Raw genomic sequence first — 27,830 nt, 5'->3', positions numbered from 1 at the left:
TAATCAGAATAAAAGTGATTTAACAAGCCTTTCTTCACAGAATCACAGAAACATTCATCTCATTCTCATAATTATCAGATTAAACTCAAACTGTAAATCATTGTTCTTGCTACACAGTGTTTTAACCCAGACATCAGATGAGATTAAAAGATCAATGAGCCAGACAGAAAGCCATCTCATCATTTCCTTTATTTATGTATTTAAAAGTTTAAACAGCTGCAGAGGACCCACACATTTTTCTGCAACAAATTGTTAACGTGAGACTTTGGATCTGAAGTCTTCAGTGTTTCTCTCCATTTTGAATGTTGCAGAATATTTCAGTATTTGTGGATCTGCTGCCTCCTGCTGGTCACTCTGCAGACTCACACTCTGATTGGCTGCCAGCTGGAAACAAAACCATCTGAACCAATGGAGAGCAGCTTTCTGAAGCAACCGTTATACTAAAGTAAGAGACTCAACAGTTATTTCCTGTCTGTGTTCCTCTGTAGGAGACTAGCAGCAGGTCCTGAGTGGAGTGATTCCAACAGGAGAAGTTAACGTGAACACAGATTATGATTCTTTCTCCTCGTAATCACCAAAGTTAATATTGGAGCCATTCTTCAACAACTGTGTGTGTGTTTGTGTGTTTCTGTGTGTGTGTGTGTCTGTGTGTATGTTTGTGTTTGTGTATGTGTGTGTGTTTGTGTTTGTGTGTGTAGTGTTAATTTTGTCACCTATTTTTAATTTAAGTCTTAGTCTTGTGCCAAATGTCCTTGTTAGTTTTAGTCATATTTAGTCATTCACATATCTTTTTTTGTTAGTCAAGTTTTAGTCAACTAAAAGTCTCATCATTTTAGTCTAGTTTTAGTTAAAAGAGGACTCAAGATATTTTAGTCAAAACATTTGAGTCTTTTTTAAATAAAGGTTTTCTGAGATTATTTCTGATAGTCGAGACGCGCCTGATTGAACCGTGCTTGGTTAAATAAAGTTGTGGGGAAAAATAATACTGGGAAACAATCAGAAACTAGCCTGTTTGGAACAGATGCTGGGCATCGGAGTGTAAATGTGTGTGAGTGTTTATCTGATGAGCAGGTGGCACCTTGTACGGCAGCCTCGGCCACAGTGTATGAATGGTGAATGGTTCCTGTACTATGTAAAAGAGCTTTGAGTAGTCGATAAGACTAGAAAAGTGCTATATAAAAACAGTCCATTTACATTTATACGTTCTTTGTTCCCATCACCAATATGTATGTAAGTGTGGTCCTGTACAGACTCAACTGATCAGCTGTGAGAAATAGGAGGAGACTAAACAGGAGGAGACTCTCCGTCCTACACACGACACAGAGACACTGAGGCACGAGACCAGAACCCAAACCCTGGATAGAGAGGTTGAGTGAATGTGGTGTTGAAGGTGTACAGGTGGGTCTGTGAGTCAGAGGAGACTGTGTAGAAGGACAGATAGCCAGCAGGACAGTCCACATACACTGCTACTCTACTAGAGACAGAGGAAGAAACGATCGATGTTCTGATGTTATTGTGACGGACAGAGTAACGGTCATTAGAGCACCTCAGACTCCAGGACTGATCATTACCTCCAAACTCACAGTCTCTACTGTTTCCTCTCCTCCTGATTCCTCTGTAACTCACTGATATATTAACCCTTCTTCTCCTCTCAACCTCCCAGTAACAGCGACCAGTCAGACCATCTTTACACAGTAGCTGAGACCAGTAGTCAAACCTCTCTGGACGATCAGGATATGGCTGATCCTCCTCCACACGTATCACCTTCCTGTTGTTGTCAGACAGTTTGAGTTTTCTGTTTACTGTGTTTGTGTCCAGTGTGAGTTGACAGGAATCTGATGGAGAGAAGGAGACACAATACAGCAGCAGATTATCATCTAACTCAGCTGATGGTCTCTCTGTCTCTCTGTCAAATTGAAATTCAAAGAGGCTTTATTAGCATGACCATATTGATATACAGTATTGCTAAAGGTCATAAACAGGGAAACATGTTACACATTTACATCCAGTTGTACAGTAGGATGCAGTTAATGAAACATTAAGTTAACATTCATCAACAAAATGTAACAATATGAACAAAACTGATGGATATCAGCACCAACATGAAAACAAGAATATTACAGTTGTGTGTGTGTCTTTGTGTTTCCCTTAGAGGTACTTTGGAGGACTGCAGGGGGTACGTGTCCCCCTAGGTGTACTCTGGAGGACTGCAGGGGGTACGTTGCTTTTATTAGGTAGAACTTAAGTGATATCCTTCATTCCAGAAAATGTAGTTTTAAAGATCCACTTCTCTCAACAATGTGTCAGCTTCTTATTGCCATGCTGTTACTATTAATTGTTTAAAGTGTGCACTTCTCTTTACTCCCCTTGTGCCTGTGCCCCTTGCAGTGACAATCCTGGGTGTTGTGTTTATCCCAGAAGCGTTATGTCATGAACGTTTATGATTTATGATTTGTTTATAATGTTTATGAGACATTCATGACAGTGTCACTCTTACGTAGATACCTTCAAGTAAAGTGTTACCAAATATTTTAACTCGCGAGAATTTACGGTGCAAAGTGAAAAAAACACTCACATTTCCTCAGACCAGGTTTCAGCCACTGCTCTCCACAATGGTCCAGCCTGGAGGAAGAAACAGTCAGAATGAACCTTCAGAAGCTCATCATCTCTCATCTTAAAAACATATTGAACATCTCATGTTTCTAAGGTCAAAGATTAACTCTGAACATCAACATAAACAAGACATCCTAAAGTGCTCCAATAAGAATGTAACTTATTAAAAGGAGTTGAGTCTTAGCGGGGAAGAGATTGTCAGCACTGTCTTCACTGTTATCGCCAGGGCTGCTGGTACACACTGTGAACCAACAGTGAGCTATGCTGTCTGTTCATACCTTAGAGTGTCCAGTCTGCAGTGTGGATCCTCCTGTCTAGCTGAAAGCAGCTTCACTCCCGAGTCTCCTGGATGATTGTAGCTCAGGTCCAGCACTCTCAGATGGGAGGGGTTGGATTTCAGAGCTGAAGCCAGAGAAGTACAGCCTTCCTCTGTGATCAGACAGCCTGACAAACTGGACACACACACACATATAACACATAACCACACCGAAAATGACTTGAATTTACAATAATAATAATTAATTCATTTTCATCATGGCTTTCTTCTTCAGTGTGCATTTCCTAATTTTAGCTAAATGTTAAATTGTCTCAGCAGTCCACTTTTTTGAAATATATTGCTGTTAAAATGCAATCAAATGTCACCAGAATTTGACACAAAGTAATTTTTCTAAAATCTGCATTAATTTATTTTTACCTCTCACTCAACCGACAAACATCTGCAGTCCAAAATAATAGCAAAATAAAGCGGAAGAGTCTGTGGAAATACTGGATTTAAAAGTTGGCTTATAACCTGACAAAATAATTTGACTTAAGTTGGTATAACCCTAAAGCTTTCTTATCACGGCTGGTAGATAGCAGACATCTGTAAGAACACATAAAGCTGCACTGGGAATTATATGTGAGTGAATCAGAATATCATACAGAGCCCTGAGTTAAAAAGTCTCCGCAAACCCTTAAGAAATTAAAGCTGCGAGCAGTGATGGACGGGCCCTCACGCCTCTGCGCGCGTCGGGGTTACCTGGCGGACGCCGGTCCTTGTGACCATGCATTCTTGCGGCACTCAGATGCCGAAAATCGTCAACGATGAAAAGGGAACTCCCCGCCGAGTACAACGATACCTCACACAAGACTCTACGTCATACGGTTCATTAGCTGTGAAAAGGGGCGTGGCTAACGCGTAGGGGGCGGGTCAAGCCATCACCAATTAAAAAGGAAGTCTCTACTGAGTTCAATTATACCTCACACATGACTCTACCTTAGATGGGTCAGCATTTATGAAAGGGGGCGTGGCTTAAACATAGGGGGCAGCCCAAACCATGACCAATGAATAAGGAAGTCTCTGCTGAGTTCAATGACACCTCACTCAAGACTCTACCTTAAACGGTTCAAATGTTATGAAAGGGGGCGTGGCCTGAGTAATTGGGCGTGGTTAAAGTATAGGGGGCGGCTCAGTATCACATGTAGACCACACATCATAAGTTTCATGTAAATAGGACGATGTTTGTCATATAAGGCGCATTTCCTGTTGCCAGCGGGGGGGGGCTATGACCAAAAGTAAATTTTGGCCGGTAGCTGTCCTCAGGCCTGGACCTTTGTCAATTGTGAGAAATTTCTGGCAGATAGAACAACGTACACTCAAATTACAACAACTTCTTTGTTCATTGCCAAACACTCAAAATGGCCGCCACGCCCACACCGTCTAACGAAAAGTTTTTCTTTTAATAACTTTTCATCGTTATGGTGTTGGGATGATACAGACCAAGTTTGAAGTCCATCGGATGAAATCTCTAGGAGGAGTTCGTTAAAGTATAGCACCTTGACTTTTAGGCCTACTTCCTGTTGCCACTAGGGGGCGCTATGACTTTAAGTAAATATCGGCCGTTATTTGTCCTCAGGGTTGGAATCTTATGAATCCTGAAAAGTTTCGAGAAAATTGGACGATGTACACTCGAGTTACACCCACTTCCTGTTTCTGTGACGAAACGCACAAAATGGCCGTCCCGCCACGGCCACGCCCTATGACGAAAAGTTTTTTTTTTAACAACTTTTCATCTTTAACGTCTTAAGATGGCACAGACCGAGTTTGACGTTGATCGGATGAAATCTCTAGGAGGAGTTCGTTAAAGTACGACATGTGGAAATGGCCAAAATCACACTAATTTCGAACTTTATGGCGGACTTCCAGTTGGGTTTAGGGTATGGCTCTAATGAAGTTTCAATAGGGCCTTTGCCGCTGTTGGCGCTCGGGCCCTAAAAATGTTGGCTCTTAAGCTGCTAGATGTTGAAATTTCTTTACTAGCTAGTGTCTAACTGTGTCTGTCTGAAGTTGGCTGAGGGCAGGTAGTGTACATTGGGTTTATCGGAGCTTATTGGATGCAAACAGCTGCATGCTGGTGCTGAAAAAGGTGCTGATGAGAGTAGTGAGACTGAATAAAAAAATGGGAGTTGTGGGCCAGGAAAATTCAACAATTGGCTGAAAGATGTTTTTGTATCTTTCTGTAACATACATTACCTTCTGTATCAAGAAACATTTAAATGGTTATTTTTTAACAGAAGCTGTATCCTGACCTTAGATTTTCAAGTTTACAGTGTGGACTCTTCACTCCATTAGAAAGCAGCTTCCCTCCTGAATCCTTGAGTTCGTTGTTGCTCAGGTCCAGCTCTCTCAGACTAGATGACTCTGAGCTGAGAACTGAGGACAGATCTTCACAGCTTCTCTCTGACAGGTTACAGTTAGTCAGCCTAAAATATGTACAGAACAAATGTAAAAAAACAACCTGTATTTGATATTTATTACACTTATATTTAGGTAGGCATTACTATTATCATAAAATAAAGGGGTTAACTGAAAAAAAACTGAAAACACTGTGTGACAGATCTGGTTCCCCCTTTACAGGTTTATTATTCCTGACCTGAGAGTCTCCAGTTTACAGGGTGGACTCTTCACTCCAGTAGAAAGCAGCTTCCCTCCTGAATCCTGCAGGTTGTTGTTACTCATGTCCAGCTCTCTCAGACTACAGGACTCTGAGCTGAGAACTGAGGACAGAGCTTCACAGCTTATCTCTGACAGGTTACAGCCACTCAGCCTAAACATATGTACAGAAGATATGAAAAAAAAACTGCATTTGATATTTATTACACTTGTATTTCGGTAGGCATTACTATTATCATAAAATAAAGTGGTTAACTGAAGAAAAATGAAAACACTTTGTGACAGATCTGGTTCCCCCTTTACAGGTTTATTATTCCTGACCTGAGAGTCTTCAGATTACAGTGTGGACTCTTCACTCCAGTAGAAAGCAGCTTCCCTCCTGAATCCTTCAGTTCATTGTTACTAAGGTCCAGCTCTCTCAGACTAGAGGACTCTGAGCTGAGAAGTGAGGACAGATCTTCACAGCTTCTCTGTGACAGATTACAGCCGCTCAGCCTAAACACATGAACAGAACATATGTTAAAAAAAGAAAATCTGTATTTGATATGTATTACACTTATATTTAGGTAGGCATTACTATTATCATGAAATAAAGTGGTTAACTGAAGAAAAATGAAAACACTGTGTGACAGATCAGGTTGCACCTTTACAGGTTTATTATTCCTGACCTGAGAATCTCCAGTTTACAGTGTGGAATCTCGAGTCCAGCAGAAAGCAGCTTCCCTCCTGAATCCTGCAGGTTGTTGTTACCCAGGTCCAGCTCTCTCAGACTAGAGGACTCTGAGCTGAGAACTGAGGACAGTGCTTCACAGCTTCTCTCTGACAGGTTACAGCCACTCAGCCTAAACATATGAACAGAACATACGTGCAAACATGTTTATCTGTATTTGATTTGACTTGCACTTATATTTGGATAACTACCAGGAAACGAAAAACTGACAACACCTTGTGAAAGATTTGGGTCACCCTTTTCTCACTCATCTTATTATCATCACCTAGTCAACTGGCTGTTTCCTGGGCTCTCTCAGAGAAGCGAGAGTGACCCCTCTCCAAAATAAAGCTACACTCAACCTGTCTGAAGCTAACAACAGACCTGTCTCTCTTCTTCTGTTTTCTCCAAAACACTCAAACATGCTATCTTCAACCAACTCTCTTATCTTCACCAGAATTATTTCAAGGCAGACCACTCAACTAAAACTGCCCTCATTCCTGTCACTGAGCGTCTTTAAACTGCTAGAGCAGCCTCTCTCCCCTCTGTGGTCATCCTTCTGGACCTTTCTGCTGCATTTTAAAACAGTTAACCACTAGAACCTAATTTTCACCCTTCAGGATCTGTGTCTCAGTTTCTGCACAATCTCTGCTTACATCTTACCTCAAAGACCGCACCTATCGGGTAACTTTGAGAGAATCTGTGTCAGAAACTTGTCCACTCACAATGGGATCCTTCAATGTTCTGTCCTGGGCACCCTCCTATTCTCTCCATACACCAACTCCCTCTTGGTTCTTTTTTTCACTCACATGGCTTTTTTCTATCGCAACTAGCAGATGACACCTGACTAATTCTCCATTTCACCCAGTCTGAAACACAAATACCAGCAAGTATCGCTGCCTGTCTGACTGATATCTGTAATTGAATGTCCACACACCACTTCGAACTCATCCTTGACAAGACTGAGCTGCTTTTCCTTCCAGGGAAGGGCTCTTCCACCCAGATCGACAACTCTGTGGTAGTTCCCACCAGGACTGCTAGGAACCTGGTTGCGACACTAAGTGGCCAACTCTCCTTCCCTGCCAACATTGCTGTAATAACCCGATCATGCAGATACACGCTGCATTATTTCAGAAGGATACAGCCTTTTCTGACCCTCGGGTTCTGGTTAAGGCTCTTGTCAATGGCCAGTATGCTTGCTGCTCCCTCACTGCGAGGGACACCTATAGTCACTCAATAGAATCCAGACTTTTTGCTGTCCTGCCTCATAAATGGTGGAACGAGCTCCTCTTGAAAATCAGGACAGCGGAAAGTCTACACATCCTCCACCGCAGGCTAAAAATACATCTCTTCCAACTGCACCTAGGAAGATGATGTTTCATAAAAGAAATCGCACTTACGTGTTGTATTGTAGCTTATTTGAAGCTAATGTACTTCTATGTGATTATTGCTCTTCTTAGTTTCCCCTACATGGTTGACTGCACATGACAGTCACTCTAATTCCGTTTGGATAAAAGCGTCAGCTAAATAAAATGTAATATAATGGATCAACCTTCATAGCTTTATTATTCTTGACCTGAGAGTCTCCAGTTTACAGTGTGTACTATTCAGTGCAGTAGAAAGCAGCTTTACTTCTAATCTGAAATTAAAATGACTTACACATCTACAACACATCACATTCTACGGTTGTCCAGACTGAGTTAATGATTCAAACACAATAAATGTATGTCTTGTATTGTGTATATTACTGGAGTCAGAAAACTATTAAAGGACATTTCAAAAAACATAGTCACATCTGTTGCATCCCAATCATTTACATTAATTAATTTCAGCCTTAAATTAAGTACAAAGTGGCAGATCTTTTTTTCTTCTTTTGGCTGCATTAACCTGTGGAGGTACAATGAAACTGAAGAAACAATTTGCAGGTTTTTCAATTGATCAAGTAATCAGTTTGTTGACGAAATCTTGAATATCAGTTGACTAAAACATTAAATTAGTTGAGAACAACCCTACACATCCGATACAGTTAGTGTCTTCAATAATCGGTGCACTTACTGAGCTTTTTTGGAGGCTTTAACCACTGGCAGCAACCTCAGAAGAGCCTGCTCTGAAGCAGAGTATTTCTTCAGGTCAAACACGTCCAGATCATTTTCTGATGATAGTAAGATGAAGACCACAGCTGACCACTGAGCAAGAGACAGTTTATCTGTGGAGAGACTTCCTGAACTCAGGGACCGTTGGATCTCCTCCACTAGAGAACAATCATTCAGTTCATTCAGACAGTGGAACAGATTGATGCTTTTCTCTTGAGACAGATCCTCACTGATCTTCTTCTTGATGTACTTGACTGTTTCTTGATTGGTCTCTGAGCTTCTTTTTTTCAGCAGACTTCGTAAATGTTTCTGATTGGTTTCCAGTGAAAGACCCAGGAGGAAGCGGAGGAACAAGTCCAGGTGTCCGTTTGGACTCTGTAAGGCCTTGTCAATAGCAAACCTGTGGACCTTTGTCGTAGATGATCTGCTGAAAACTTCCCTCACTTTTTTGACGAAACTTTGCCCTGGCTCAGACATCACATTCTTGTTTCTTTTAATTACTGCCCTTTCTACATGAAGAGCAGCCAGAAACTCTTGAACACTCAGATGGACGAAGCTAAACATCTTGTCTTCCTCATTCTTCCTCCCACGCTCCTCTTTGAAGATCTCTGTGAACACTCCTGAGCAAACCGAGGCTCCACTGACATTAATGCCACTCTCTTCTAGATCTTTCTTATAGAAGATCAGGTTGCCCTTTTCCAACTGATGGTAAGCCAATTTTGCTAATGACTCAATGTACTGAATGCACTTTTCTGGGTCATACTTCTCCGTTGTCTGATGAATCTGAAACAGCAGGAATTTGGCATACATCTCAGTCAGGGTCTTGGGCAGCTCCCCTCCCTCTCTGGTTTTTATTACTTCTTCCAGAACTGTAGCAGTGATCCAGCAGAAGACTGGGATGTGGCACATGATGTGGAGGCTTCGTGATGTCTTGATGTGGGAGATGATTCTGCCAGCCTGCTCCTGATCTCTGAATCTATTCTTAAAGTACTCCTCCTTCTGTGGGTCAGTGAACCCTCTGACCCCTGTTGTGATGTCTACAAAGTCAGAATGGATCTGATTGGCTGCTGCAGGTCGTGTGGTTATCCAGATGCGAGCAGAGGGAAGCAGTTTCTTCTTGATGAGGTTCATCAGCAGCTTGTCCACTGGGGTCGGCTCTGTCACGTCAAATTTACCTGCATGGATTTTATTGGTAGAGCAGTCCATATCAAGGCGGCTCTCATCCAGTCCGTCCAAAACAAACAGAAGTTTGAATTCACTCTTGTCAAAGTTGGTGTTTCCTGTTGACTGCAGCTCTGTAAAGATATGATTAAGAGCTTCTTTCTTGATGTCTTTGGTCTCCCAGATACATTCATGAATGAGGTCTGCCAAACATACATTCTCCTTGCATGAATTCAGCTGGCGGAAGGTGAAGGGGAAAACGAGATGCACATCTTGATTGGCTCTTCCTTCAGCCCAGTCCAACAAAAACTTGTTCACAAGAAATGTTTTTCCAATTCCTGCTATTCCCTTGGTCAGCACTGTTCTTATGGGGCGGTCTTCTTCAGAGGGGGGTTTGAACATTTCACAAGGTTTAATTGTTGTCTCTGTATCTGCTGGTCTCACTGTCTCAATCTGCCGGACCTCATGCTGTCTGTTGATGTGTATGTCACCCCCAGCTGTGACAGTCAGATGTGTGTACATCTTATCCAAAGGTCGTTTCACCTCCGTCAATCCTTCTTTTTGTTGCTTGCAACGGTCTATGAAGTTTGACTGAATCTGTTTTTGGTATTTTGAGATGTGCTGTGCTGGCTTTGGTACTGGTACCATCCCGTCTGTGTTGCACACAAATACAAAAAATATAAAGTGAATGAGGCTGTGAGTCTACAGATGCAGAAGCATTTTAGCCTGGTTGATATGTTCACTCTTTAATAAAAGCATGGAATGTGGGACACTTGTGCAGAATGGGGCCCTGAACATTTTTAGAAATGGAGCCATCGCCACGTGTTATCGCGAGATCGTTCAGTTTTATCGTGAGAACAACGTCACACACATGTAAAACGGTTGGGTTTAGGAAAAGGAAATTGGGGAAAGCTTTATTTAAACAAAAACACAAAAAAAAACGACAGTTCACAAATGCCACACGCGGGAAACAGTCCCCTCTCTCCAGGGTGAAAGTCCTGTGTTTTAACCATCTGCCACCCCGACCAACCTCCCTACGCGGGCTTCCGCCCTTTGATACTACTCACCAGGGCGTTATTTCACACGCTAAAGCAAGGTAATGTAATTCAATAGAGGCCATTTGTGTCTTTATAACACACAAATAATGACATACCAATTGGCATGTCCTACATACGCCATTTCATGAGATCAGTCTGAAGCCAGACGATACAGTGATTGTAAAGAGTAGAACTATATAAAGAGAGAGCGCATGTAATTCCCAATCCCATCGGAGGGGAAATAATTCTCTGTTCTCCATTGACTTTGTGTTGCCTGAAGGTTCCATCTTGTCAATGCCATCTGCTAGTAAAAAACATAAAAATGCTGTTTGGTGGGATGACCTAAAAGTTTTTGTGCGCTGCTGAACCAAAATAAATGATTCTTTGTTAATTTACTAATCAAATATATATTGTAATGATTCATCTAAACAACAAACAAAAAACTATTCTGTATCTACAAATATGTTCTACTATTTCAGCAATGCCCTGTTATGCCCGGTAATGCCCGGAACTGCTACAACTTTTATTTCTAGTCATAGTTCCATTATCGTTATTGTTACTATAGCTACCACTGTTCATCATTCCATTATCTATAATTATTATCAATCATTGCGGAGGTGTCGGGAGAGAGAGTGTGGGGAGGAGGTGGTGGCTCAAGTGAGCAGGCAGGGAGGGACTGATTGTCACAGCTGTAGCGGGTTGTCTAATCATGCTGGAGCAGGAGGAACTCTATGGCCGACTGTGAGAGAAAAGACATGGACACTGTGTGATAAGCTGGACAGAGTGAATTCTTACCCTCGCGACCGAGAGCCTCAGGCCAGGTTGGAGCGAGGGAGCTCCAGATGAACTGTGGGAAAATTCACTGCTGATATGGTCATTAAATAAAGAGCTGTGGAAAATATTCCTCTCCAAGTGTATGTGTGTATCTGTGAACAGAGGTCTGCAGCAGCGGAGCTGCTACAATCATATTTCTCTATACGTGTATCAGTGTCTGTGTGCAAACTGGCAGCGACAGATGCCAACCAAAAAGAGCCTGGGTCTGTCCGAGGTTTCTGGCTAACAGGACGTTTTTCCTCGCCACTGTTGCACCGAAATGCTTGCGCGTTGGAAATTGTTGGGTCTTTGTATATTATCTGTAAAGTGTCTTAAGATAACTCTTGTAATGATTTCATACTATAAATAAAATTGAAGTGAATTCATCCTGTCAATGCCACGTTGTATGATACACATGCAAAGCCTGTTGGAGAAAGCCTGTTTGGTTTCACCTCACGTGCTTGTCCCCAACACATGTATAAATTAAGTTGGGTTAAACCTGAGGAAGCTGTGAAGCTGATCGTCATTGTACACCACAGTTTATAGCTGATCCTTGGTTATATTAACACTGAGCCACCTACTCCAAGTGTTTTGGAGGTTTTCTCCAAGAATTTGAGGTTCTATGTATGTCCTATTTACCCTCCTCGTCATTTTTAAACTATGACAGGGTAAAATCGGTTTTATACTCTATCACCCCTTTAAGACACCAATATTACATACACACACGACAAAAGCAAAAATACACTTCAGGGACCATTCGGTATTTATGGAATGGACCACCAGAGGAAAATAGGGGAGGGTCTTTTTATTCTTTATTGAGGGGAGGGTCATCCAACATGTTTTAGTCTAGATGGGGGGCTTGTTTGGTGCATATGTTTCCATGTAGCTCTTAGTCTCAGCCCTCCTTCGCTACCAGATGGGTCTGACCCATGAGTTTGCTGTGGGGCAGGGGGAGCTGCCCCCCTGGTGGCTGAAACGGATAATTGCATTGTTTAAAAAAAAAGTATTTCCTGGCTGACGATGGGAGCAGCAGGAATCAAAAAATAAAAATGAATGTTGCTAGTCTGGACATTTTACCGTGACAATGTTGCAATAAAGGTTTCCTAAATGCAGTGACGGACTGCTAATCTGGCATTTGGGCAGATGTCAGAGGGGCCGCGGGCCCTCATGGGCCGTTTGGGCCGGCCGGCCAATCAGGGAGCCACATGATTGTCACAGCCATGCGGCCACTTAATTGTAGACAGCGGCCCATATAATATAATTTCGGCCCTCTTTCAAAGCTTCAATAATGAAGATCTTTAGCCTTACGATAGCCAAACCTGTCCAAATCTTTCAAAATGTAATCTGATTATTATTTACACCACATATGGGTCTCTCAATATCACAGTCATGGTTACCTCTACAGTCACAAACTTTTACATTAGTCTGTATTGTTTTGTAGCAAAATTACTTTATTCAGATCAGATGTACAAAGACGTAAACGTGCATGGTTTGAAATAAAACAAATCTACCTGCATTTCTTTTATTTAAATATTTGTTTGCAAAAGTTAAAATGAAGCAATGCCTTCTGGGAATTTCAAGACAGAATCGAGTAGACCGTGTCTGCGTCTTTATACTGTCTATGGTCTGCGTCAGCGTGGTTGTTGGAAGTTGAAAATTGGAAGTTGGAAGCTATAGCCTACTGTTGACAAAAAAATTAATCGAGGCATCAATCGACACAAGTGGGGGTGGGGGCAGAGAAAAATAGAGAGAAATATAAGCGAGCACTGTTGGCTGACTTTGAAAAATGCTGCAAACATTTTGAAAATCAAGTGCGGCTTCAGCTAGCACTAATACTGCTAGCATGTTAGCGACACATCTGAGCCAGCACACCAATGAGAAAGACAGGACAGTGAAGAATATGAGGAAGAGGAAGAACAAAACGAGCAAGAGGAGGAGGAAGAGATATACATGGATAACAAATCTATGGAACTAACCAACACAGAACAACAAGCCTGCTGTGGGTCTGAATGTGGATTACCAGAAGCCGCTGGTTGGTGGAAATGCCAGGGACGTTTTTTGTTCCCAGTCCGTCACTGCCTAAATGCCACATTTGATGTCAGCTTACTAATTGATTGCGGGTTTTGTGTAGATTTGGATATGTTTATTCCGCTTTGTTTAAATGGCGAAGTGGAGGAAGCCTAGTGATGAGTCCATAGCAACCAGTTTGTGTGTTGAATGTTACCCAAAGTGTCTTGCTGAATGGTCTCAATATTTTATTAGTTTATTAATATTTATGTTTTATTTCATGTGAATACTAGTTTACTATAAGAGTAACTTAGTATTTGAAGTAACGCAGTAATGCAGTAAGTGTGCATTTAGTTTCCATGCTTATTGTGTTTCCACAACAACGTTAGTGAGTAAATCTACTGAAATGGCCACCACACCATAACAGAGGAGTGTGATGCGTCAGATCAGAATGTAGAGGTATAGTCATGTATGTCATGGCTGTAAAAAAACAATGGGAATCTGTATATCTTTGCCAAGCGCAAAACAGTGCAGAAGGTATCGATACATTATTTGGGGACGGTCATGCCTTTTTTCCAAATCATTTTGGAGGGTCATAGCAATTTATTTACTGGCAAGGGCTTTTTGCCTTTTTTGGTTAAAGGTCCCAAAACTCCTCCGGCGGCCCCTTAAATAAATAATGAACAGTCCCTTAATAATATTTTGCTAGTCTACCTTTAGTTTCTTCAACACTACTTGTATCTACTGAAACAGAAATAATGTAATTGTTACCATCTGGATTTGATTTGATTGATGGAATTTGCACTCAAATTCACACACCTCCCTCTCTGCCTCACTCTGTCAGTAGTACTTTAGTATAGTTATGTTTAATTAGCAGCCACACACACAATACCTTCGGTTTTGGGAGAATTGGCTTTCGTCTCATCTGTCCTGTCAGGAGACATGACTGAAACACAAACATGCAACAGCTCTTGAGATTTTTTCTTGCAAAATAAATGAAGGCATTCCGTTAAATACAATTTACAATGTACATAGTTAAAAATAAATAAGGCTTCATTTCATTTATGAATTCAGTGGAAACATTACCATTTGTGTTGAAATTGTTGACATTAAGCGTTATATTCTCTGCCTTCACATTTGTAAACTGAGGTGTGCTGACGACACCTCCATGATGGGCGGTGACTGCTGGGCTTCCTGCTCCCCTCTGAGTTTCAGCTGATTGAGAATAAACAAAATAATCAGGAACCACAACTCATCAACTCCTGATCTGCTAGAAAGGTTCAGATATGCTTTTTTGTTAGAGGTGATTTAACGAAGACCTGAAGGATCAAGAACAAATAAAGCTTGGTACAGGGTTTCTGCAGGACTTTTTAGGACCTTTTTAAAACCTTTATGAATAGAATTTAAGACCTATATCATGACATAAAAGTACAACAAAATGCAGAGTCACAAAAGTACTTGCATAGTAAATAAGTGTATTAAAATTGACTAAAAGCGACACAGAGTAATAATGACCTGTACATTTACAGCAAATTATATGTGGACGAGCGAAAGACCTACAACACCACATAATTTAAAGAAATACATTTCAATGAGCATTAGCGGGGTTAAATGGACGTAGGAACATTTAAGACCCGTACAAAATTATTTTAGACCTAGAACACAATACGTCAGTGAATTAAAGGCTTTTTAAGGCCTAAATTTTGATTTTGAAATTTTAGACTTTTTTTAGACTTTTTAAGACCCCAAAGAAACCCTGATGGTAGAAATGTGATGAACTTCAAATGCTTTGCACAGCACATCCGATGAACGTATCAAATATTTAAATCTTTAAAAAGAATAAAATAAACGTTTAAGGCAGTTATCTAACACACCCACATGACACAATTAAAATCACACTTTAATAATCTGTACCTTCAGTGTGAGGAGAGGAAGGTCCTCTGTTCCCTGAAGTTTCTTCAACATCAACTGAAACAGAAAATCATGTGATTACTACTGTTTTTACTTGATTGATGGAATATGCAAAATTCACACACCCATGACTGTTTTTTATCAAAGGAGTCTGCTGGCTTTGAAGAGAGCAGAGATAATGGCTTAAGTAGAGATTGGCTCTTTAGTAAAATTGGAGGGCAATTTAATTGCAAAGGCCAAGGGAACTTTATCAGGATGCATAGTATCCTGGATCCATGAAATAACTTGCCTTTAAAAATAAAAATCTGCCTGCCTCTATGGGAATTTAACATAGGGGTGTGTATACTTATGCTCCCTGTTTTTTAAGGAAGAACATTTATTTATCTACGATACATTATTCATTCACAAAGAAAATGGTGTCCTTAAAGGTTGGATTTTTCCTCATTTTTTAAATTAAGGCATTAAGTTCAATTTCCAAAAGATTATTTTGTATTCCTCTTTTTAGACAAATTTAGAATGGGTGTACTCATTTATGCTACATACTGTAGGTAAGGACTACTAGATAGTCAGAAGCAGAGTATGAGGGTGTTCCCTGACAGTACCTAGGTAAGGACTACTAGCCAGTCAGAAGCAGAGTATGAGGGTGTTCCCTGACAATACCTAAGTAAGGACTACTAGTCAGTCAGAAGCAGAGTATGAAGGTGTACCATGACAGTAGCTAGGTAAGGACTACTATCCAGTCAGAAGCAGAGTATGAGGGCATGCCCTGACAGTACCTAGGTGAGGACTACTAGCCAGTCAGAAGCAGAGTATGAGGGTGTGCCCTGACAGTACCTAGGTAAGGACTACTAGCCAGTCAGAATAGAGTATGACCAGTCAGAGTATGAGGGTGTGCCACACTAGCAGCTAGGCGAGCATTTTAACGTGTGTTACAAAGTAATGCATGTTTGCCTCTGAAGTAAAGGCTGGACTACAATAGAGCTGAGCAGCACCACAGTGTTTGTTTCCAATACCTTCTGGGTAGAAACTTCCTGCGTCCCATACATACACTTTAACGGCGCTGAGCACACGTGGACGAGGAACTACTGGATATCTGCTCATCTCCTTCATCTAAAATGCATGTTTGATGCTTTAATATGTCAACACTTTCACATTAGATTGGGAAGCTAAAGTTCTTCAAGTAAATTGTTGTACACTATAATTAACTTGTTGGAGAATGGAATTACTAACTTACTTGGGCTATATTTTTTCAAACTTTAAAAGTACACTTCGATACTTACCAGAGAATACTGCAGCTTACCTTTGCTCTGAGAGGAGGGAGTTCCTCTGTTCTCTGAAGTCTTTCCAAAATCACTGACATCCACTGACTCTGTGTGGAAATGCATAGTAACATTTGAATTATCATTGATGCATTACTGTCATAAACAGCAACAGCACTCACCTGAAAAGGTACTGTTACAATTAAATTAAATTAAAAGACACGCAAATACTCCTCACAGTCAGTCAACCCATTACATACACTATGCCACTGTGATGCAAAAGCACACTTCATTCTTACTGCCTGAAAATACATATTAAAAAGATTGACTGACCTTCTGGTCTTGAGTTTGTGTCTGGCAGACTCTGCACTAGATCATTCCTGTTGATCATCTCTAAAACTTTCTTGGTCACCTTCAGAGCTCCATGAAGCTGATAGGTATTCACCATCACATCCACTGTGTCCTGCCTTTCTGCATTCTCCAGATTGGACTCTTTGATGCTTTGGTAACCTTCCAGGATATCTTGCTGCAGATACCATTTGAATGTCTTAAATTCATCTTCTTTTAAATCTTCCAGAGTGTTGAAAAGGTCCACTGCCTTCATCATGGTTTCCTGCAAAAATCAGACAGTTCTGTCAAACTGAAGTAAAACTGTAACACAAATTTCGCAGAGCAGCAACAGGAGTTCTGATTGGTCAGTTAGAGCTCCTGCTGTTGCTCTGTGGGTCCAGTGTGTAGGATCTAGTGGTGATTTTGCAGATTGCGACCAACTGAATACCCTGCACACCTCTCTTTTCCAAGTGAGTAAAAAAACCTACGGTGGTCTTCCCTCATGGCAGACTTCGTAAAGAAGACCTTCTCCCTATGTAGATATGAAGGGCTCATTCTAACGAAAACAAAATGATCCTTAGGCCTCATCCACATCAAACACAGTGTAAGGGTGGTTATGCCACTGGACACGGGAATTGTTGCAAATGACTCAAATAATATTTGTATTGTTGAGGACATGAAGGCAGCAGTAGCGTTATTAAATGCAGAATTTAACTGCACAACAGCTGCTAGCAACAGCAACACGATCAGGAAAACCATCTATAGTCAAAGTTGATGATCTTCTGGAAAAGGGTCATGTGATAGGGCCGTGACGAATCAGGGAAGGACACTGCAGGACCAATAACACCCAATCAGGAAGCCAACATGGGTCTCTACTTCCGGTTTTCCAAATCCATGATTGGATTTTTGATTTAAACTTTTTTAGGGATAGAATGCCAAAATAAGAGCCACTAAATGGCAGAAGGGTACTTTTCAACAACAGTTTGAGGAAATATGCTGAAAAAAAAATTATATTTCAGATTTTCTACTTAAAATCCACAGGAGGTTTAAGAAAACCACTGTGATTTGTCTTGAGCCAGCAGGGCCTCTGAATGGTACATATGAAAAGCAACAACAACATTGTTAGAACGTGTACAGAACATTACACTACCATGGTCTGGGAGCCTGAAACTAAGAAAAGTGTAACATAAGCCTAACAGATAAGACTGACATGCGTCCCCATCTCCAAAGGTCTCCGTTTGTGTCCGTCCAGATGTCGAAGCAACCCCAGAGTTTTCAAACCCAAACGTGGGCAGCACTGTTTTCCAAGTGTCTCTGTTTTAAAGGGGTGATAGAATGATTATATAGGGTATTTTACACTGTTCCTTAAGGTCTCCTAATAGGGTATGTAACATTGGTAGTGCTGAACATTGCCCGAATGCTATTTTGTTAGGCCCTTAACTACCCTGTGAATATGGCTCTATTTGGAACAAGAGCTTTTCTTCCAAATATGGTATGCTTTTGGCATTAATATTCCAAATGAGCTACGTGCTGATTGGTTTGAGCAAACTACATAGAAACACATGGGATACTCTCATATTTCAGACACTGCAAAGTTATACATTGTTTATCGGGCTATTCCATTACAAAATTCACTTCTGAAACTTTTTTATGCGAGAAATAAACTATGTAAAGCTAAAATATGAGAACTGTCAGCTCTGACTGGGAGAAAACTTTCTAGCCCTTGACTAGTGAATCAGTGCACTTATGTTTGAATGACGAACAGCCTCTCAAAATCTGATGAAAATCTTTTAAACTGACGTTTGTCGATCTGAAATGAAGACAGATTCAGCAGCTGTACGGCCTATTTCTCACTTAAAATGTTTTCAGACACATTTCGTAAAATATGAGACTGTATTCCGAACGAGCCGCCATTATGGTCGGTTGTAAAATCTGGGAGCAGCCAGACCCACATGACGCGTTCGTCCAAACAACTGGCAGTTAAAATCTTTTGGGTGACAGTATAGATTAGCGCCACCTGCTATTATTGAGATGCTCGCACATACACAGAAAGTACGCTCAAGTCGGCGTTGCTTCGGTGTGTTCTGAGGCACTTTTTTGACCAACTCGGGGAGACTGATCAGTCCGACTGCTTTTCCTCCTGAAGATTGGCTGTTGGGTTGGTGTGTCAGGGTTAAGCATTCAGGTGCAAGTGAAAAAGATCAACCAGACACCAGTTTATAGCTGAAACAGTGGCAGCAGGGTGGCTCAGTGGTTAGCTCTTCTGCCTCACAGCAAGACAGTTCTGGATTCGAATCCAGATCGTACCGGCCCTTTCTGAATGGAGTTTGCATGTTCTCGCTGTGTTTGCGTGGGTTTCCTCCCACCATAAAGACACGCATGCTAGGTAACTAGGATTACAGTTGAAAATTAGCTGGCTAACACTGGTGCATTTACAGAAATTGTTGATTAATGTGCATTGTCCTAATCAAAATAAATAAATCTACTAAATGGTCAGTCAGATGTTGCAAGTCATTTGTTCCCATTTGTATGAAAACAAAAGAGTGTTTTTGTCTGTTATAAAAGGAGTGGACCGTGTGGATTGTGAGCTAGAATACAGTAAAGACGCCACAACAAGAACCCAACCACAGCCAACATCATTCACTTTAAAAACTAAAACACAATTCCAACTTTGGCTGAACATTATCATTTTATATGAAATGTGAAATGCAAGTAGCTTTGTGGGCGGATCTCTGGCGCTGTTGCTATTATAACGGCGGGATAAATGACTTTTGCACCCGACGCAAATCTAAAATGGGTTGGTCTGAAGTAGCTAGGTGTGGTTTGGGCGTAACGTGCAATAAAGCAATCAGAGCATCATCTCACATTCCCTTTAAGAGCAGGCGCGCTTGTTCCATGGTGGATTGCTATTATGAAGGCGAATTTTCCTGGCGCACGCCAGCAGGAGCTGTCCGAGATGCGGCAAAGTAATAAATGCCCGTCTTGACCGGGTGGCGATGTTGCTGCAGCCTCTTGGGCGCATCTCCTCAAATCTGGAGAGGATTGCTGCAGCCATGGAGCGTGGGCCTCCAAACCCACCACCTGCTCCTGTTGTGCCCCTTCCTCCTCCCCCCACTCCATCTCCGTCCATCCACTCCACCAGGAGCGCATCGCGCATTGCCAGTCCCGGACAAGAACCCGCTGGAGTGTCCAATCCCGCCGTAGATCAACATCACATCTCCTTAAGTCCTCTAATATTTCCTCATTTATGTCATCAACACAGCCATCATTCATGGAAATGTTGTGTAAAACACAACAAGCCACAAAGAATCCTGCGAGTTTTTGAGGACTGTACTGTAAAGTGCCTCCTAACCGATCCAAACACCTGAAGCGCATTTTCAGTAATATTTTTCCTTGTAATTATGTATGGTTTGCAAAAATGGGAAATGCTGCGTCGGTGTACATGAGAGAAGCAAAGTGTATGCGCGTTGTGCACATGCTACATTATGTCCAAGCATGCGCCCCTAAATAGCATCTGAATAACACGCTACTGACTTTATACTAGCGCCACTGACTTTAGACTAGCGCCACTGACTTTAGACCAGGTTTTTCCTGGTCTGTGGTGGAATTGTTTTCTGAAACTGCAAAATAGCACCAGGGAATATTTGCGCCTCAACACGCCTCCTCTTTTTGCTGAACCGCCCCCAGGAACGCAAATACATTCCCTAATGTACCGACGTGCCTCTGTGGAGGGAAAAGTCTGCGGTGCGTCGGGTGCAAAATAGGAATGATACATGCGTCGGTGTACAAAGGCAATTGGGCTGAGTGCAAGATAGGGCCCAATGGCATTTAATCAGCCACAAATGAGCTGTAGTTGTGCAGTCCACTAGATGGAGCACTTTACCCACACCATCTCCACAGAGCTGGAGAGCAGACTGACTGAGTCAAACTAGAACAGGAGGCACAACCAGTCAGATAACTCCAGTCATTACACAAGATAACACAACATCCAACATTAAAAACACACTTTGACCTTTTGTTCTAGAGCACATGTGTCAAACTCAAGGCCCGCAGACCAAATCTGGCCCCTTGCAGATTTAGATCCCGCCTGTATATCAATTTGGGTTTACAATACATTTTGGCCCACCTAGTTGTGTGCCAACCCCAAAACACAGGAACGTGTGTTTAAAACTGCTGTTACCTGACATTCAAAGCAGAATATGGCAGATTTTCCGAATCTGAAATTTCCCCAGAAGCAGAAGAAGAGAGTTCATATGTAGGCTGTGAATCATTGTTTTGCTTGATTTGCTAAATTCTGTGATGGCTGAGGAACTCTTGATGACTTTTGTAGGGCTTCATGTCAACAAAAATGCAACAAGAAGCGTACAAAGATGTCGGAAAAAGCAACAAATTCACAAAAAGGTGACAAATGTCTGAGAAAGCTACAAAAACAACAAAAATTAGGAAAAAAGCTACCAAAATGTTAAAAAAAAAGTGACATGCAGTAACAAAAGCTCGTCAATAAACTCTACATGTCTGGCCCTTGGTGTGATTCTCTTTACCAGTGTGGCCCCTAGTGAAAATGTGTTTGACACCCGTGGTCTAGAGATTTTTGTAGATTTGTTGGCATCTGTCGCTCAAGAATTATATGTGTTATGAACTTTATTTTAATTTTTTTATTTGAACATTGTGGTTGGTGCGTTGACCACCCTGTTGTCCTACCTGAAGAATACAATCTGTCACAGCCTATCACAGCTCAGCTCCACCCAGGCTACACCCTATTTTCCCATATTAGGATTTCCTGGTAAATGGTAATTTCAGTAACTGCCAGAGACAAACTGAAGGTTTGAACTTGTCAGTTCAGAAAACTCTGGATGTGTTTTCATTCAGTCTGTAGTTCAGGATTAAAAGACTGCTCTGCTCTCCACCAATCCAAACCAACACACATTCACACTTTGGATACAATGCAGTTTGTGACACACACCTGCCAATCAAAAACACCTTGAGGAACATGGTCGTCTCTGAGCAGTATGGGTGTCAGTTTGGTTTGAAATGTGCTGGGGACAGAGACGTATTCGGAAGTGCATTTTCAGAAGTGCTGGGTACAATGACATTCATTTTTTTTTCTCTTTTGCGCAGGTCATGTTTTGAAAGACGCTGTCCTGTAGCTTACTAATGTAAATGAATAAAAATTTATCAAAAATGTGATGATATCCAAAACGTTTTATGCAGAAGAAAGCCTTTAGTTTTCAGAAAGCATTAGACATATGACCCACTATGTTCTGTGGCCCTCCCCCAACCTAGAACGAATCCCAGTGTTACAGTTGTTGCGAGTAGACAGCGCAGCAGCAGAGCGGCTGTGTCTGGGCATGCCGTGTGGGGATAGTAGAGATTTTTGTGGAATTGTTGGCATCTGTTGCTCATATGTGTTATGAAATCGAGGTTTTAAAAAAATGTGGTGGGTACAAAATGACTCATGACAAAATCTGATAGGTACGCGTACCCACCGTCCTGTGTTGTACTCCTCAGCATAGGCATCCATGTTCAGACATTTTAATAATAAAAAAACAATATTTTGGTGGCCCCCTGTTGAAGATCTCTGGATGACATCATAGTTAAACTTTAAATCATGTCATTAAAACTCTATTTAAATGTCAGTTTGGCAGTTTTGCAGTGTAGAAAAATAAACATCAAAGAGGAAAAATAAACAAGTAGTTGAAATAAAAAAAGTGATTTTATATCATGGAGCCTCGTTCCAGACTTACTACCTACTCTGCCTCCCCCCCCCACACTTTACTTGAGTCTTTTCTTTTCATGCCACTTTCTACTTCTACTCCGCTACATTTCAGAGAGAAATATTGGACTTTAGTTACTCCGCTACATTCATCTGTTACAGCTTTAGTTACTAGTTACTTTAGTTCAGGGGTCTCAAACTCAATTTACCTGGGGGTCGAGTCTGGTTGAGGCTGGGCCGCATCAGGTTTTCCACAAGAAAAGGTTTGTTAAAAAAAATTCCTCTTTATTTTTATTATTTATATTCTTTTATCCCGCTGCGTACGCATCACTTTGATTTACTTTGTCAGAGAGAGAGATCTCATATTAACTCTCTAAGTGCCATTGATGTGTATGTACAGTGCCTTGCGAAAGTATTCGGCCCCCTTAAACTTTTCGACCTTTTGCCACATTTCAGGCCTCAAACATAAAGATATAAAACTGTAATTTTTTGTGAAGAATCAACAACAAGTGGGACACAATCATGAAGTGGAACGAAATTTATTGGATATTTCAAACCTTTTAAACAAATAAAAAACTGAAATATTGGGCGTGCAAAATTATTCAGCCCCCTTAAGTTAATACTTTGTAGCGCCACCTTTTGCTGCGATTACAGCTGTAAGTCGCTTGGGGGTATGTCTCTATCAGTTTTGCATAGCGAGACTGACATTTTTGCCCATTCCTCCTTGCAAAACAGCTCGAGCTCAGTGAGGTTGGATGGAGAGCGTTTGTGAACAGCAGTTTTCAGTTCTTTCCACAGATTCTCGATTGGATTCAGGTCTGGACTTTGACTTGGCCATTCTAACACCTGGATATGTTTATTTGTGAACCATTCCATTGTAGATTTTGCTTTATGTTTTGGATCATTGTCTTGTTGGAAGACAAATCTCCGTCCCAGTCTCAGGTCTTTTGCAGACTCCATCAGGTTTTCTTCCAGAATGGTCCTGTATTTGGCTCCATCCATCTTCCCATCAATTTTAACCATCTTCCCTGTCCCTGCTGAAGAAAAGCAGGCCCAAACCATGATGCTGCCACCACCATGTTTGACAGTGGGGATGGTGTGTTCAGGGTGATGAGCTGTGTTGCTTTTACGCCAAACATAACGTTTTGCATTGTTGCCAAAAAGTTCGATTTTGGTTTCATCTGACCACAGCACCTTCTTCCACATGTTTGGTGTGTCTCCCAGGTGTCTCCCAGGTTTAAACGACACTTTTTATGGATATCTTTAAGAAATGGCTTTCTTCTTGCCACTCTTCCATAAAGGCCAGATTTGTGAAGTATACGACTGATTGTTGTCCTATGGACAGAGTCTCCCACCTCAGCTGTAGATCTCTGCAGTTCATCCAGAGTGATCATGGGCCTCTTGGCTGCATCTCTGATCAGTCTTCTCCTTGTATGAGCTGAAAGTTTAGAGGGACGGCCGTGTCTTCGTAGATTTGTAGTGGTCTGATACTCCTTCCATTTCAATATTATCGCTTGCACAGTGCTCCTTGGGATGTTTAAAGCTTGGGAAATCTTTTTGTATCCAAATCCGGCTATAAACTTCTCCACAACAGTATCTCGGACCTGCCTGGTGTGTTCCTTGTTCTTCATGATGCTCTCTGCGCTTTACACGGACCTCTGAGACTATCACAGAGCAGGTGCATTTATACGGAGACTTGATTACACACAGCTGGATTCTATTTATTATCATTAGTCATTTAGGTCAACATTGGATCATTCAGAGATCCTCACTGAACTTCTGGAGAGAGTTTGCTGCACTGAAAGTAAAGGGGCTGAATAATTTTGCACGCACACTTTTTCAGTTTTTTATTTGTTAAAAAAGTTTGAAATAGCCAATGAATTTCGTTCCACTTCATAATTGGGACCCACTTGTTGTTGATTCTTCACAAAAAATTACAGTTTTATATCTTTATGTTTGAGGCCTGAAATGTGGCAAAAGGTCGAAACGTTCAAGGGGGCCGAATACTTTCGCAAGGCACTGTATAAATATATATATATAGGCCTATATATATTCTAGGGGGGTCCAGGGGTATACCCCCCCGGGAAAAAAAAATTAAAAATAAACCGTTAAATGGCACTTTCTGGAGAGTTTTGTGCAAAGAAATGGAGAAATTGAGTCTTACATGATATGTGCAAAACTGCAAGGTTAAGAGCCTATCCTACTCTGCATTGTTGTAGCAGGTATTAGGGCATTTAGCATTTGCATTACTGTTAATTAGTCATCACTTGATACACATTGTATTACCTTGTTATGATATAAGAAGTGACCCATACAATGTGCCAAACATAATGTGCCACATGAAGAGACAGTGCAGCATATGACAGTAGCAACAGCTGAGAAGATTTGGGTCTGTGGTGACCAGGTCCACCTCACACAACCTTCTTCTCCCATTCTCTCTCTTTACTCAACACACACACACACACACACACAAACACACACACACACACACACACACACACACACACACACACACACACACACACACACACACACACACACACACGTCACCGAGTTAGGCTCTCCGATGCTCGGAGGCGAGCCGTGGCCGGCTCGGAGCCCTACCGCTGGCGGAGATGCGACAGTGAGGACTGGTTCAACGGCTTGGTCAGCGACATTAACTCATAGCGGCCGTTGGAGGTTGCGAACGGGGTTTTTAGCTTTATGAGAAGTCATTTTATCTGTTAATCCTACCAACGGAGACACTTTGGCGTTATGTAGTTGACCCGCGGTGGTGAACTGTCTGCAGTTCTGGGCGGGTTGTTGCCGTGTTCTGATTGTTCTCATCTCAGCTCTGCCGAGACAAAATAGACATGCCATTTAAAAAAAAAAAGTCATTTATTCATGTATCATCATCATTCAAATATCATGTTTTCAAAAGCATCACTTTCATAAATTTTTTTGTGACATATTTAGACTGCAAGCATGCACATCTGGACAAACGAGCAGGCTTATGTGCCGGGGCTGAGCCCTGGAGAGCCCCGGCCCAATTTAACCCCTCGTTATATATACATTTATATACATATATATATATATATATATATATATATATATATATATATATATATATATATATATATATATATATATACGTATAATGTCCTGGGCAGCAACTTCAAATAAGTGAAGTGTTGTGAACGCAGCGCGCTGGGACGAATGTCCGCATGTGCCCAATAGAAACGACGCAGCCAGCCAGGCACAGAAGAAACCACTCCATGGCAACGCTTCTGTAACTTTCACTCATTGAGGAATGTTTCTCTGCTTGCATCAAGCCCGGCCGAACTCCCGCCCCCGAGAGCCATATACCCCACCGTGATTGGTAGGTTCGTTCAGCTCTGCACACAACACTGTAAAGTACCATACATATCAAACTCGTGGGCCGCACTAACATTAAGCTTTCATATTAAGGCGGGGGCCACAAACTATCGGCTCGCGGGCCGCGAGTGTGAGACCCCTGCTTTAGTTACTCCACTACATTCATCTGTTCCAGCTTTAGTTACTAGTTACTTTAGTTACTCCACTACATTCATCTGTTACAGCTTTAGTTACTAGTTACTTTAGTTACTCCACTACATTTATCTGTTCCAGCTTTAGTTACTAGTTACTTTAGTTACTCCACTACATTCATTTGTTCCAGCTTTAGTTACTAGTTACTTTAGTTACTCCACTACATTCATCTGTTACAGCTTTAGTTACTAGTTACTTTAGTTACTCCACTACATTCATCTATTCACAGCTTTAGTTACTATTACTTTTTTTCCACTACATTTTTTTTTTTTTTTTTTTTTTTTTTTTTTTTTTTCCTCTATTTTTTTTTTTTTTTTTTTTTTTTTTTTTTTTTTTTTTTTTTTTTTTATTTTTTTTTTTTTTTTATTTCCCCCAACCTCACATTCACACACACATACACACACACACACACACACAGACACACACACACACACATGCATACACACAGAGACACACACACACACACACACACACATACACACACACACACTTTATAAAATCTGATGCTTTAATCTAAAGTAAATTAGCCAACAATATAAAGAACTCTTTATGATAATCCCATGCAGTTTTTCTCATGCAGTGTTATTTTGCTTATTCTGAACTTGTGTATTATGTCGAGGATACATTCAGCCTCGACAAAACGTAGCAAAACATTTATTTAAACGTTCTGGTTGTTGCATTGAACACCCTGCTGTCCCAGCCTATCACAGCTGAGCTCCACCCAGGCTGCACCCTATTTGCCCATATTAGGATTTCCTGGCTCCAGTAACTGCCAGAGACAAACTGCAGGTTTGATCTTGTCTATTCAGAAACCTCTGGGTGTGTTTTCATTCAGTGTTCAGGATTAAAAGAGTGCTCTGATCTCCACCAACACACATTCACACTTTGGATACAATGAAGTTTGTAACTTCACTGAACATATAACGGCTCATTTTGGCCAATACGTCACAAATCCCAGAATAATTAGTAAATTAATTAGTGTATATTTAGATGTACAAACAGTAAACACCAGTGTTGACGTGTATTATGAATCCCCCAAATATAAGGAGCGACAGCAGAGTTTCGTCATCAAAGGTGTGTGATGTTACCTGTCAGGCTGCTCACCTGTTAAAGTCCCGTCCAGATGAGGTCAGAGAGACGTCCTCCTCCTCCTCCTCCTCCTCCTCCAGACACTGACAGACGCTGCTGCTGTCTGTTCTCATCACTTCCTCACACCTTTAAATCCAAACCTAGAAATGTCAGTATGACGTCAGAGCAGAGGGCCGGTCTGAGCTGTAGTTCAGCCAGTCAGAAGCAGCTGCAGCGTTACAGAAGTCAGTCAGTCAGCACTCTGATGGCAGCTGGAGACACTGACACAACTCCAAAGAGTCCAAACTGCAGGAACACTGACACATCCAAAAGAAGAAGAAACAGAACAACAGGTTCATTATTAAATGATGGAGGAACAACAGTCTATAAACTCACGACAGCAAACTAAGACTTACAGTGGCCCAGCCGGGTCGACATAAACGTAAACGCTACAAGTCTCTCTCTCAAATTCAAAGAGGCTTTATTAGAATGACCATATTTACACACAGTATTACTAAAGCACATAAACAGGGAAACATGTTACACATTTACATCCAGTAGAATGCAGACAATAGAGCATTAGGTAAACATTCATCATGTCAACATTTAACAATAAGAACAACACTGAGGGATATCAT

The 27,830-nt window shown here is 41.3% G+C and overlaps 1 protein-coding gene across 1 annotated transcript; it reads right to left on the bottom strand.

Moving 5' to 3' along the window:
• Positions 1 to 844: 844 nt before the first annotated feature.
• Positions 845 to 27,301, bottom strand: LOC120573338 (NACHT, LRR and PYD domains-containing protein 3-like). Its single transcript, XM_039823026.1, has 13 exons — positions 27,229 to 27,301; positions 16,869 to 17,148; positions 16,577 to 16,645; positions 15,280 to 15,333; positions 14,452 to 14,580; positions 14,258 to 14,311; positions 8,310 to 10,161; positions 6,214 to 6,387; positions 5,526 to 5,699; positions 5,182 to 5,355; positions 2,892 to 3,065; positions 2,576 to 2,622; positions 845 to 1,835 (listed from the first exon to the last, which is right to left on the bottom strand). Exons 2-13 carry the CDS (start codon positions 17,140 to 17,142, stop codon positions 1,309 to 1,311), a joined length of 3,702 nt encoding a protein of 1,233 aa, XP_039678960.1. The 5' UTR covers positions 17,143 to 17,148; positions 27,229 to 27,301; the 3' UTR covers positions 845 to 1,308.
• Positions 27,302 to 27,830: the final 529 nt, after the last annotated feature.

This window comes from Perca fluviatilis, chromosome 14, assembly GCF_010015445.1.
Source record: "Perca fluviatilis chromosome 14, GENO_Pfluv_1.0, whole genome shotgun sequence".
Classification (NCBI taxonomy): domain Eukaryota; kingdom Metazoa; phylum Chordata; class Actinopteri; order Perciformes; family Percidae; genus Perca; species Perca fluviatilis.
This window is presented reverse-complemented; position numbering and strand designations above follow the sequence as displayed.

Bases quoted from the DNA above. Each gene is read 5' to 3' on its own strand.
- LOC120573338 (XM_039823026.1), bottom strand. From the start codon at position 17,142: ATGATGAAGGCAGTGGACCTTTTCAACACTCTGGAAGATTTAAAAGAA. The intron at 5,700-6,213 runs GTCAGGAATAAT...ACATATGTTTAG, and splicing joins TGTAAACTGGAGATTCTCAG to GCTGAGTGGCTGTAACCTGT. The intron at 3,066-5,181 runs GTCAGGATACAG...GTGTGTGTCCAG, and splicing joins TGTAAACTTGAAAATCTAAG to TTTGTCAGGCTGTCTGATCA.